Raw genomic sequence first — 12,768 nt, 5'->3', positions numbered from 1 at the left:
ATTTATTAACAAGACGAAACTAAACACACGAAGAACACTTGATAATTTTACAAAACAACAAAACGATGAAGACAGACCTGGACACGAACTTACATAAAACGTGAAGAACGCATGAACAGGTACACGACTACAAACAAACGCTACAGTCCCGTGTGGCACGAACATACATACAGACACAGGAGACAACCACCCACAAACAAACAGTGAGAACAACCTACCTTAATATGACTCTCAATCAGAGGAAACGTCAAACACCWGCCTCTGATTGAGAGCCATACCAGGCAACCCAAAACCAACATAGAWACAGAAAACATAGACTGCCCACCCAAAACTCACGCCCTGACCAATAAACACATACAAAACAAGAGAAAACAGGTCAGGAACGTGACAATGTGTTGGAGGTTTAAATGGGAGACAGTGCTAAGTTTCTTGGGAGGAGGCTGAGCCAGTGCTATAGCAGCCGGTCATGTGGAGGTATCCATGCAATGAGTTATTGCTTTTATGCTTCTTGGTTGATGAAGAATGTACGCATTTTCTACATGTGAATTAATGTTTTTAAATCTTGTAATGTTCTTTTAAGTTGAGAGCACTCTCAAAGTGGGGGAATGTCAGAACAGAAATTACAAGACTGTTATAATATTGTTATTGCATCAAATTGTTGTTTTATGTAATAGAATATAGGGTTTTTATAACTCTATTGTGTCTGTGTGAACTGAAAGTGGGCCTCTGGGAGATTAAACACTGACAATGGATTTACGATGGATTGGTGATAAAGACCGCATTCCATAGCGTGATTAGTGTCTGTGTGCCTGACTGGAAGGTACCATGGAGAGATGCCTCGGGGCCAGACCCTGGTTTCTACACAATGCGAAGTCTTTACAGCAGATGCTGTTCGCTGTGAATTATTAGTATCTTTCATACAAATCTTAAACTTGCATCTGTGCATCCCAAATAGCACCCTATTCTCTATGTAATGCACAATTTTGAGCCCTATGGTCCCTGGTCAAAAGTACTGCACTATGTAGGGAATAGGGTGCCATTTGGAACACAGTCAAACAGTGTTCAAATGCAGACCTACAGCGAATCTACACTGATTTGGTCCACAGTACTAAATCAGTAATATCCAGTACAACAAAAGTACCTGTTAATAAAGTTTTTCTAAACTGTAGAACGAGTTTTAATATATCTAGAATATAATCAATCACACACACAAACAAAAAAACACACACACTCAGTCTGTCAGGTGTAGTAGAAGAGGCAGGACTTACTGAGGTGTAGAGGAAGCCCTCTCCATTCATGGCTGCGTAGAGGCCGGCCTTCACCCCCTGGATGGCCACCACCCGCAGCCCCACCGGGATGAGGTTAAACAGAGCTGAGGGGGGAGGGAGAGAGAGACATGGAGAGAGAGAGAGTGAGWGGGAGAGAGGAAAAGAGGAAGACGGGCGGAGATATAATGGGAGAGAGAAAGATAGACAGGGATCGGGAGGAAAAAACACTCACTTGAATGGAAGGTATAATAAAGGTCACAGTGTATTCCTAACCATCTACCCATTTAAATACCCGAGTGCTCATACGGTACAGCAACATCAGAGCACTGTGTGACTTTTGAATTTCGGGAAGGGTGTTGACTGAATGGAAACCAGGTTCAGTGTTATCTGGGGGTCATTGTAGTGAATAAGGTAGGACATGGAAGAAAAGTGATCTAAGGTGGATCTTTGGATGAATAAGGGAAAAGATAATAAGCAAATCAGATAAGAGCCCCAGGTGTAGGAGGGAATGTGCCATTCAATTTCACTCAGTGAAAATCGACAGGCTCCTTGGTTGGCCCACAACCAAGGGTAGGTAACAACACATCTTCCACGCTGATCCTCAACACAGGGGCCCCTCAGGGGTGCGTGCTCAGCCCCCTCCTGTACTCCCTGTTCACTCATGACTGCACGGCCAGGCACGAATCCAACACCAATATTAAATTTGCCAATGACAYAACAGTGGTAGGCCTGATCACCGACAACAACGAGACAGCCTATAGGCGGGAGGTCAGAGACCTGGCTGTGTGGTGCCTCCCCCTCAATGTGATCAAGACAAAGGAGATTATTGTGGACCACAGGAAAAAGAGGACCGAGCACGCCCACATTCTCATCGACGGGGCTGCAGTGGAGCAGGTTGAGTGCTTCTAGTTCCTTGCTGTCCACATCACCAACAAACTAACATGGTCCAAGCACACCATGACAGTCGAGAGCGTGCACGACAAAACCTATTCCCCCTCTGGAGACTGAAAAGATTTGGCATGGGTCCTCAGATCCTCAAAAGGTTCAACAGCTGCACCATCGGGAGCATCCTGACTGGTTGCATCACTGCCTGATATGGTAACTGCTCGGCCTCCGACCGCAAGGCACTACAGAGTGTAGTGCGAACGGCCCAGTAAATCACTGGGGCCAAGCTTCCTGCCAACCAGGACCTCTATACCAGGCGGTGTCAGAGGAAGGCCCTAAAAATTGTCAAAGACTCCAGCCACCCAAGTTATAGACTGTTCTCTCCACTACCACATGGCAAGCGGTACCGTAGCGCCAAGTCTAGATCCAAGAGGCTTCTAAACAGCTTCTAACCCCAAGCCATAAGACTCCTGAACATCTAGTCAAATGGCTACCCAGACTATTTGCATTGCCCCCCTCCCCACCAATGCCACTCTCTGTTGTCATCTACGCATAGTCACTTTAATTAACTCTACCTACATGTACATACTACCTCAACTAACCGGTGCCCCCGCACATTGACTCTGTATCGGCACCCCCCTGTATATATTGTTATTTTTTACTGCTGCTTTAATAACTTGTTACTTTTATCTCTTACTCTTATCCGTATTATTTGAAACTGCACTGTTGGCTAGGGGCACGTAAGTAAGCATTTCACTGTAAGGTCTACTCCTGTTGTATTTGGCGCATGTGACTAAGACAATTTGATTTGATTTGAAATTCTCTTTGGAGGCAGAAAAAAAGTAATGCACAACAGAGGCCAGGAGAGAAGCGAAGCAAGAGCCCAAAAATGGTGTGTGTGTGTGTGTGCGTGCGTGTATGTCTGAGCACGATGGGGGTGGATCGTGGATCAAAACAAATGCATGAGGGAGTGGAATAAGTGTGAGAGTATGCGTGTGGGATAAAGAGACTGAGAAAACATGTCAGAAATGGCTGTGTAAGTATTTGTGTACTCTGTTCAGAGGCGTCATGCCCATAGGCCAGTGGAAGAGTTTTAGCTGCCAGTGATGGGCACGACTCGCAGGAGGTATGTTTGTAAAGGAATTTGATCAAGCTATGTAGCTTATTGATTCCTTCTTGATGAACAAATAAATGAGAACGTTTTATTGTTTCTCTGTAATACTAGCCACCTAGCGATGTTATGAAGATGGCTTTAGCTTGCCAGCTAGATCTCATAACTAGCTACCAAGCCATTTCAGGCTATCAATCAAGTTAAATGTAGTTAGACAAGCTACTTTAACTGCCAAAATAAAGGAAACACCAATATAAAGTGTCTTAATAGTAGGGCCACCACAAACCAGAACACCTTCAATGCACCTTGGCAAGGATTCTACAAGTGTTTGAAGACACCATTCGTCCACGAGAAATTCAATCATTTGGTGTTTTGTTGATGGTGGTTGAGATGTGTCTGTTACTTGAACTCTGAAGCATTTATTTGGGCTGCAATTTCTGAGGTTGGTAACTCTAGTGAACTTATCCTCTGCAGCAGAGGTAMCTCTGGGTATTCCTTTCCTGTGGCGGTCCTCATGAAAGCCAGTTTCATCATAGGGCATGATGGTTTTTGCGACTACGCCTGAAGAAACTTTAAAAGTTCTTGAAATGTTCCGGATTGACTGACTTTCATGTCTTAATGTAATGATGGACTGTCGTGTCGCTTTGCTTATGTGAGCTGTTCTTGCCATAACATGGACTTGGTCTTTTACCAAATAGGGCTATCTTCTGTATACCACCCCTACCTTGTCACAGCACAACTGATTGGCTCAAACGCATTAAGAAGGAAACACATTCCACAAATTAACAAGGCACACCTGTTAATTGAAATGCATTCCAGGTGACTACCTTGTGAAGCTGGTTGAGAGAATGGCAAGAGTGTGCAAAGCTGTCATCAAGGCAAAGGGTGGCCATTTTGAAGAATCTCAAATATAAAATATATTTTGATTTGTTAAACACTTTTTTAGTTACTACAGTCGTGGCCAAAAGTTTTGAGAATGACACAAATATTAATATTCACAAAGTCTGCTGCCTCAGTTTGTATGATGGCAATTTGCATACACTCCAGAATGTTATGAAGAGTGATCAGATGAATTGCAATTAATTGCAAAGTCCCTCTTTGCCATGCAAATGAACGGAATCCCCCAAAAACATTTCCACTGCATTTCAGCCCTGCCACAAAAGGACCAGCTGACATGTCAGTGATTCTCTCGTTAACACAGGTGTGAGTGTTGACGAGGACAAGGCTGGAGAGCACTCTGTCATGCTGATTGAGTTCGAATAACAGACTGGAAGCTCAATGATTCCAAGCACCACCCTCTTTTTGATCTTCCTCTGTCAACCTGCAAGGAAACACGTGCCGTCATCATTGCTTTGCACAAAAAGGGCTTCACAGCGGAAGGATATTGCTGCCAGTAAGATTGCACTAAATCAACCATTTATCGGATCATCAAGAATTTCAAGGAGAGCAGTTCAATTGTTGTGAAGAAGGTTCAGGGAGCCCAGAAAGTCCAGCAAGCGCCAGGACCGTCTCCTAAAGTTGATTCAGCTGCGATCGGGGCACCACCAGTACAGAGCTTGCTCAGGAATAGCAGCAAAGTGTGAGTGCATCTGCACGCACAGTGAGGCGAAGACTTTTGGAGGATGGCCTGGTGTCAAGAAGGGCAGCAAAGAAAGCCACTTCTCTCCAGGAAAAACATCAGGACAAACTGTTATTCTGCTAAAGGTACAGGGATTGGACTGCTGAGGACGGGGTAAAGTCATTTTCTCTGATGAATCCCCTTTCTGATTGTTTGGGGCATCCAGAAAAAAAGCTTGTCCGGAGAAAGACAGAGTGAGCGCTACCATCAGTCCTGTGTCATGCCAACAGTAAAGCATCCTGAGACCATTCATGTGTGGGGATGCTTTTCAGCCAAGGAGTGGGCTCACTCACAATTTGCCTTAAGACACAGCCATGAATAAAAGAATGGTACCAACACATCCTCCGAGAGCAACTTCTCCCAACAAACCAGGAACAGTTTCGTGACGAACAATGCTTTTTCCAGCATGATGGAGCACCTTTCCATAAGCGAAAGTGATAAACTAAGTGGCTCGGGGAACAAAACATCGATATTTGGGTCCATGGCCGAGGAAACTCCCCAGACCTTAATCCCATTGAGATCCTCAAGAGGCAGGTGGACAACACAAAAAAAACACAAATTCTGACAAACTCCAAGCATTGATTATGCAAGAATGGGATGCCATCAGTCAGGATGTGGCCCAGAAGTTAATTGACAGCATGCAGGGCGGATTGCAGAGGTCTTGAAAAAGAGAGGGTCAACACTGCAAATATTGACTCTTTGCATCAACTTCATGTAATTGTCAATAAAAGCCATTAACACTTATGAAATGCTTGTAATTATACTTCAGTATTCCATAGTACATCTGACAAAAATATCTAAAGACACTGAGGCAGCAGACTTTGTGAAAATTATATTTGTGTCATTCTCAAAACTTTTTGTAACAGCTGTCGTCGGTGGAAGAAGGTGAGGACCAAGGTGCAGCGTGAAGTGTTCATGATATTAATAATAATCAAAACTTAACACTGAATAACAAAACAACAAAGAAACAACCGAAACATTCTATCTGGTGCAGACACACAAAGACTGAAAATAACACCCCACAAAACCCAACAGAAAACAGGCTACCTAAATATGGTTCCAATCAGAGACAATGACTAACACCTGCCTCTGATTGAGAACCATATCAGGCCAAACACAGAAATAGAAAATCATAGAAAAAACGAACATAGACAAACCCACCCAACTCACGCCCTGACCATACTAAAAACAAAGACAAAACAAAGGAACTAAGGTCAGAACATGACACTTTTGGCCACGACTGTACATGATTCCATATGTGTTTATTTCATAGTTTGATGTCTCACTATTAGTCTACAATGTAGAAAAAGTAAAAAATAAAGAAAAACCCTGGAATGAGTAGGTGTGTCCAAACTTTTGACTGGTACTGTACTGTATTTAATACATTTCAGGTCTTGAAGATGCACTTTGTTATATTTTCCATATTCTTTCACTAAGTGTATTTTCTGTCGGTGTAATTAAGCATGATACTGAAGGAAAATCTGATATCACTTCATCATTAATTTTTGACCCAGTAAATTGTTGAGTGCATTTTGGAGAAAAAAATATATATATACTGTACAGTGGGAGAACAAGTATTTGATAACCTGCAAATAGGCAGTGTTTCTACTTACAAAGCATGTAGAGGTCTTAATTTTTATCATAGGTACACTTCAACTGTGAGAGACGGAATCTAAAACAAAAATCCAGAAAATCACATTGTATGATTTTTAAGTAATTAATTTGCATTTTATTGCATGACATAAGTATTTGATACATCAGAAAAGCAGAACTTAATAATTTGGTACAGAAACCTTTAGTTGCAATTACAGAGATCATACGTTTCCTGTAGTTCTTGACCAGGTTTGCACATACTGCAGCAGGGATTTGTATTACCTTGTAAATTAAATGAAAGTGGCTGGTGGGAGTCTACTTGGGTATGTGGGTTCACCAAGAGCCTGAATGTGGATGAATGGAAGCTCCACACATACTTCAGAGAAGTGTCTGATGCCCTCCCAGTCACCCCGTCCCAATCCCTCAGATAGAGCCCCCCTCCAATCTCTCCAATAACCACCATTAAATCTTAACTACACTGCTCAAAAAAATAAAGGGAACACTAAACAACACAATGTAACTCCAAGTCAATCACACTTCTATGAAATCAAACTGTCCACTTAGGAAGCAACACTGATTGACAATAAATTTCACATGCTGTTGTGCAAATGGAATAGACAAAAAAGTGGAAATTATAGGCAATTAGCAAGACACCCCCAAAAAAGGAGTGATTCTGCAGGTGGTGACCACAGACCACTTCTCAGTTCCTATGCTTCCTGGCTGATGTTTTGGTCACTTTGAATGCTGGCGGTGCTCTCACTCTAGTGGTAGCATGAGACGGAGTCTACAACCCACACAAGTGGCTCAGGTAGTGCAGTTCATCCAGGATGGCACATCAATGCGAGCTGTGGCAAAAAGGTTTGCTGTGTCTGTCAGCGTAGTGTCCAGAGCATGGAGGCGCTACCAGGAGACAGGCCAGTACATCAGGAGACAGAGGGAGGCGTAGGAGGGAACAACCCAGCAGCAGGACCGCTACCTCCGCCTTTGTGCCAGGAGGTGCACTGCCAGAGCCCTGCAAAATGACCTCCAGCAGGCCACAAATGTGCATGTGTCTGCTCAAACGGTCAGAAACAGACTCCATGCAGGGTGGTATGAGGGCCCGACGTCCACAGGTGGGGTTGTGCTTACAGGCCCAGCACCTTGCAGGAGTTTGGCATTTGCCAGAGAACAACCAAGATTGGCACAATTCGCCACTGGCGCCCTGTGCTCTTCACAGATGAAAGCAGGTTCACACTGAGCACATGAGCACATGGACAGACGTGAATAGAGTCTGGAAGACGCCGTGGAGAACGTTCTTCTGCCTGCAACATCCTCCAGCTATGGACGGTTGTGGCGGTGGGTCAGTCATGGGGTGAGGTTGGCATTTCTTTGTGGGGCCGCACAGCCCTCCATGTGCTCGCCAGAGTAGCCTGACTAGCCATTAGTACGAGATGAGATCCTCAGACCCCTTGTGAGACCATATGCTGACACATGCACATTGTGCCTGCGAGGTCATTTTGCAGGCTCTGGCAGTGCACCTCCTGGCACAAAGGCGGAGGTAGCCGGTCCTGCTGCTGGGTTGTTTCCCTCCTACGGCCTCCTCCATGTCTCCTGATGTACTGGCCTGTCTCCTGGTAGCGCCTCCATGCTCTGGACACTACGCTGACAGACACAGCAAACCTTTTTGCCACAGCTCGCATTGATGTGCCATCCTGGATGAACTGCACTACCTGAGGCCACTTGTGTGGGTTGTAGGACTCCGTCTCATGCTACCACTAGAGTGAGAGCACCGCCAGCATTCAAAAGTGACCAAAACATCAGCCAGGAAGCATAGGAACTGAGAAGTGGGTCTGTGGTCACCACCTGCAGAATCACTCCTTTTTGGGGTGTCTTGCTAATTGCCTATAATTTCCACCTTTTGTCTATTCCATTTGCTCAACAGCATGTGAAAATTATTGTCAATCAGTGTTGCTTCCTAAGTGGACAGTTTGATTTCATAGAAGTGTGATTGACTTGGAGTTACATTGTGTTGTTTAAGTGTTCCCTTTATTTTTTTGAGCAGTGTATAATGACAAACAAGGAATAATAATGACTCGACATCCTCTTCTGATCTGTCCAAAACGCATTCGTTTTACAGGTTTGCAAATCACAAAATAAATACAATTATAGTACAGTTAAATCCTTCCTTCTCCCTCTCCCAGGCCAACCCTTTCCTCTCCACCTCCCCCTCTCAGTTTTCTTGCCCCTTTACCCACACCTTGTCCACACCTCCCATCCTTACCCACCCTTGCTCGCCAGAGCCAAGCTTATCACCACCTCCCATCCCTGCCCTCCCTGGACCCACCCAGGCAAAGTTTATCCCCAACCTCCCGTCTTTTCCCACCTTCCCTTCTTCTCGGACACATTTACACCCATCCATATATCGATTCTCCTTCATTCACATACAACATATACCTTATGCAACCACCCACCCATTCTATCTCGCCATCCAACGCATGTTCATACGCCTTCACACTCCAATTCATTTTCACAAACACATACACGCACTCACACCCTCACAACGCCACACACACATGCATAGAGCAATAATTAACATCCGCGCTATGTTTCCTATTTTATATTGCCTTTTCAGTGTCCATGTAGCTTCTATCATTACTTCCTAGAGAATAACAATTACTTGTGGACAGTAGAGTTCATTGTATTGGGGGGGAGGGGGAAAGAATATTGTCCCAACTTATGATAAGCTGGTCTTAGACGTCACTGTATGTTGCCTAGTGTCCTTATCACTTTTTCTCTCATCTTCCTCTCCTCAGGGCAGTGGGCTCTCATTCAACTGGAAAAGTTTCTTGCAGCCTGTTTAGGGCTCCGTCTGCGCTTGTGAATTCCATCTTTGTGTTCCCTTCCATACCCACAGAACTGCCGGGAAGCAGAGTTGGTACTTGATACATTTTTCCTCCCGTGACTGTCTGATCGGAATATATTGCTTGCGTTTTTTTCTCAGCCTAGCAGACAGGTCCTGGACGAATCGAATGGATTGGCAGTGGATTTTGATTTCCTCCCCCCCCCCCCCCCGTGGCCTTATAGAATGGTTGACGTTGGTCTGATAGTTCCACAGCTTGAAGATTACCATGTAAGAGTATTTGGTGTTCTTCTGTTTCACACCGATCCAATGGCATCGTCCAGATCCTCTGGTGATATGTCCACGCCAAGCTCCTCTGATATAATTTTGACCACATAGCTAGAAAGATCTTCTTTTTCCTCATTTTCCTTTAAGGACAATATTCTTGTGTTGAACGCTGAGCTGTAGTCAATGAATAGCATTCTCACACAGGTGTACAGAGATTGCATCATCTGTGGATCTGTTGGGGCGGTATGTAAAGCTTGTGGAGTCATACCCAAGAAGACTCGAGCCTGTAATTTCAATAAAGTACTGAGTAAAGGGTCTGAATACTTATGTAAATATGATACTTCAGGTTTTTATTTTTAATACATTTGCAATAATGACTAAAAACCAGTTTTTGCTTTGTCATTATGGGGTATTGTGTAGAGATTGATCATGAAAAAAACGATTTAATCTATCTTAGAATTAGGCTGTAATGTAATAAAATGTGGGAAAATGAAGGTGTCTGAATACTTTCTGAATGAACTGTAAATGCTTCAAAAGACACAAAAAGTTATGTTAGCTGATTATCTTATAGAACAAGATGTATAAGAGAAGAAAAAAAAACATTTCCCCATAGGCTTTGGCCAACGAGCCATGGCAGAGTTTGCCTCTGTTAGTGCCTACAAAAAGAGGCCATTACTATTGCTCTCTATAGACGGGTTGGTTGTTTTAGCAACAAAACTGATGTGTGCGCAACTATGGGGCAAAACAGACATGGTTGTCTTAGATTGTTGACAACATGTAAACTATATTTAGTCTCCAAATGTTTATTGAAAACTTTTAATACATTTCAACAAAGAGCACTTCTTGTCTTTCAAATACATTGTTACAGTTGTTGGTTAGCTAGCTAGCAATGAAATGTAGCCATATTAGCATTGACAAGAAATCAAGTAAAAAAATAAAAAACAAGACGTGGTATCAAAAACAAGATAAAACTTGCTGAAACAAGCCACCTACGATTCCTCATATGGCAGCTTCTTGTCATTGTTACAGTTATCTGACCGTTCAGAATCACAACAAAGCACCCGATCGATGCACATGCATACATTTTTGTGACGTCGTCAGCCAACCCATCTATACTATGGTATTTTTATTTATTTAACCTCTTTGGGGAAACACGTGCCCTTTATGACATAATGTTAACATTTTTGGACCAAGTTACACTTCTCAAAAGGCACAAAATTGATGTTGGTGGTATAGTTGCTGGCCGTGCTGCTGCTCCAGTTTCAACTGTTCTGCCTGCGGCTATGGAACCCTGACCTGTTCACCGGACGTGCTACCTGTCCCAGACCTGCTGTTTTCAACTCTCTAGAGACAGCAGGAACGGTAGAGATTCTCTGAATGATCGGCTATGAAAAGCMAACTGACATTTACTCCTGAGGTGCTGACCTGTTGCACCCTCGACAACCACTGTGATTATTAATATTTGACCCTGCTGGTCATCTATGAACATTTGAACAGCTTGGCCATGTTCTGTTATAATCTCCACCCGGCACAGCCAGAAGAGGACTGGCCACCCCTCATAGCCTGGTTCCTCTCTAGGTTTCTTCCTAGGTTCTGGCCTTTCTAGGGAGTTTTTCCTAGCCACCGTGCTTCTACACCTGCATTGCTTGCTGTTTGGGGTTTTAGGCTGGGTTTCTGTACAGCACTTTGAGATATCAGCTGATGTAAGAAGGGCTTTATAAATGAATTGGATTTGATTTGTATTCAGAGACTGCGGAGATGAGACAGTGTTGCTGGGATTGCTATCGGGGTCGTGTTCAGAGACAATGTTTTGCAATGAGAGAGGACTACCCAAACTAATTTGGGTTTTTATAACATTTTCCGTCTTACTGATCACATCCCAGGGGACATATATGTCATTTAGCAATTATTTTAGCCAAGGCTATTTACAGTAGTGCATGCACTTTACTGCAATTTACAGTACTGCACTGTCTTACTATCCCAGTCTGTGCCCAAACAATTTGAGCAACTACTTTTAAAAATCCACCTTTCCAGAAACAAGTCTCTCACCGTTGCCGCTTGCTATAGACCACCTTCTGCCCCCAGCTGTGCCCTGGACACCATATGTGAATTGATTGCCCCCCATCTATCTTCAGAGCTCGTGCTGTTAGGTGACCTAAACTGGGACATGCTTAACACCCCGGCCATCCTACAATCTAAGCTTTATGCCCTTAATCTCACACAAATTATCAATGAACCTACCAGGTACAACCCCAAATCCAAATAGATTTGGATAGAAAACACTCCAAAGTTTCGAAAACTGTTCAAATAATGTCTGTGAGTATAACAGAACTGAAATGGCAGGCGAAAACATGAGGAAAATCCATCCAGGAAGTGCCATTATTTTGAAATGGCTGTTTTTCAATGAAAGCCTATCCACCATTTAAAGGGATAGGACCCAGATTCCGTTCCCTATGGCTTCCACTAGTTGTGAACAGTCTTTAGACATTGTTTCAGGCTTTTATTCAAATAAATGAGGGAGAATGACCACATTGAGTGAGTGGAACCCGGGATGTCCCCAGAGCTGTTTCCCGCGCACGACCGAGAGCACGCCTTTCTTGTTTTTCTTTTATATTGACGACGCTATTGCCCGGTTGAAATATTATCGATTATTTAGGCTAAAAACACCCTGAGGATTCATTATAAACATTGTTTGACATGTTTCTACGAACTTTACGGATACTATTTGGAATTTTCGTCTGCCTGTTGTGACCGCATTTGAGCCATTGGATTACTGAACAAAACGCGCCAACAAAATTGAGGTTTTTGGATATAAAGAGGGACTTTATCGAACATAACGAACATTTATCGTGTAACTGGGAGTCTTGTGAGTGCAACCATAATACAATCATCAAAGGTAAGTGATAAATGTTATTGCTATTTTTGACTTTCGTGACTAATCTACTTGGCTGGTAACTGTATGTAATGTTTTGTGTGCTGAGCGCTGTCCTCAGATAATCGCATGGTTTGCTTTCGCCGTAAAGCCTTTTTGAAATCTGACACGGCGGCTGGATTAACAACAAGTTAAGCTTTATTTTGATGTATTACACTGGTGATTTCATGAAAGTTAAATATTTATAGTAATTTAATTTGAATTTGGCGCTCTGCAATTTTACCGGATGTTGGCCAGGTGGGACGCTATCGTCCC

At 43.4% G+C, this 12,768-nt stretch overlaps 1 protein-coding gene across 5 annotated transcripts in view; it reads right to left on the bottom strand.

The window, feature by feature from the left end:
• LOC111960641 (fibroblast growth factor 12) overlaps positions 1 to 12,768 on the bottom strand; it is a 103,425-nt gene that overhangs the window by 18,045 nt on the left and 72,612 nt on the right. For all 5 annotated transcript variants that reach the window (XM_023982745.2, XM_023982744.2, XM_023982742.2 and 2 more), the window contains one exon: positions 1,269 to 1,372. In XM_023982745.2, coding sequence (XP_023838513.1) covers positions 1,269 to 1,372 — 104 coding nt within the window. The remainder of the gene's footprint in view (positions 1 to 1,268; positions 1,373 to 12,768) is intronic.

Source organism: Salvelinus sp. IW2-2015, linkage group LG4p (assembly GCF_002910315.2).
Source record: "Salvelinus sp. IW2-2015 linkage group LG4p, ASM291031v2, whole genome shotgun sequence".
NCBI classification, from domain to species: Eukaryota; Metazoa; Chordata; class Actinopteri; order Salmoniformes; family Salmonidae; genus Salvelinus; species Salvelinus sp. IW2-2015.
This window is presented reverse-complemented; position numbering and strand designations above follow the sequence as displayed.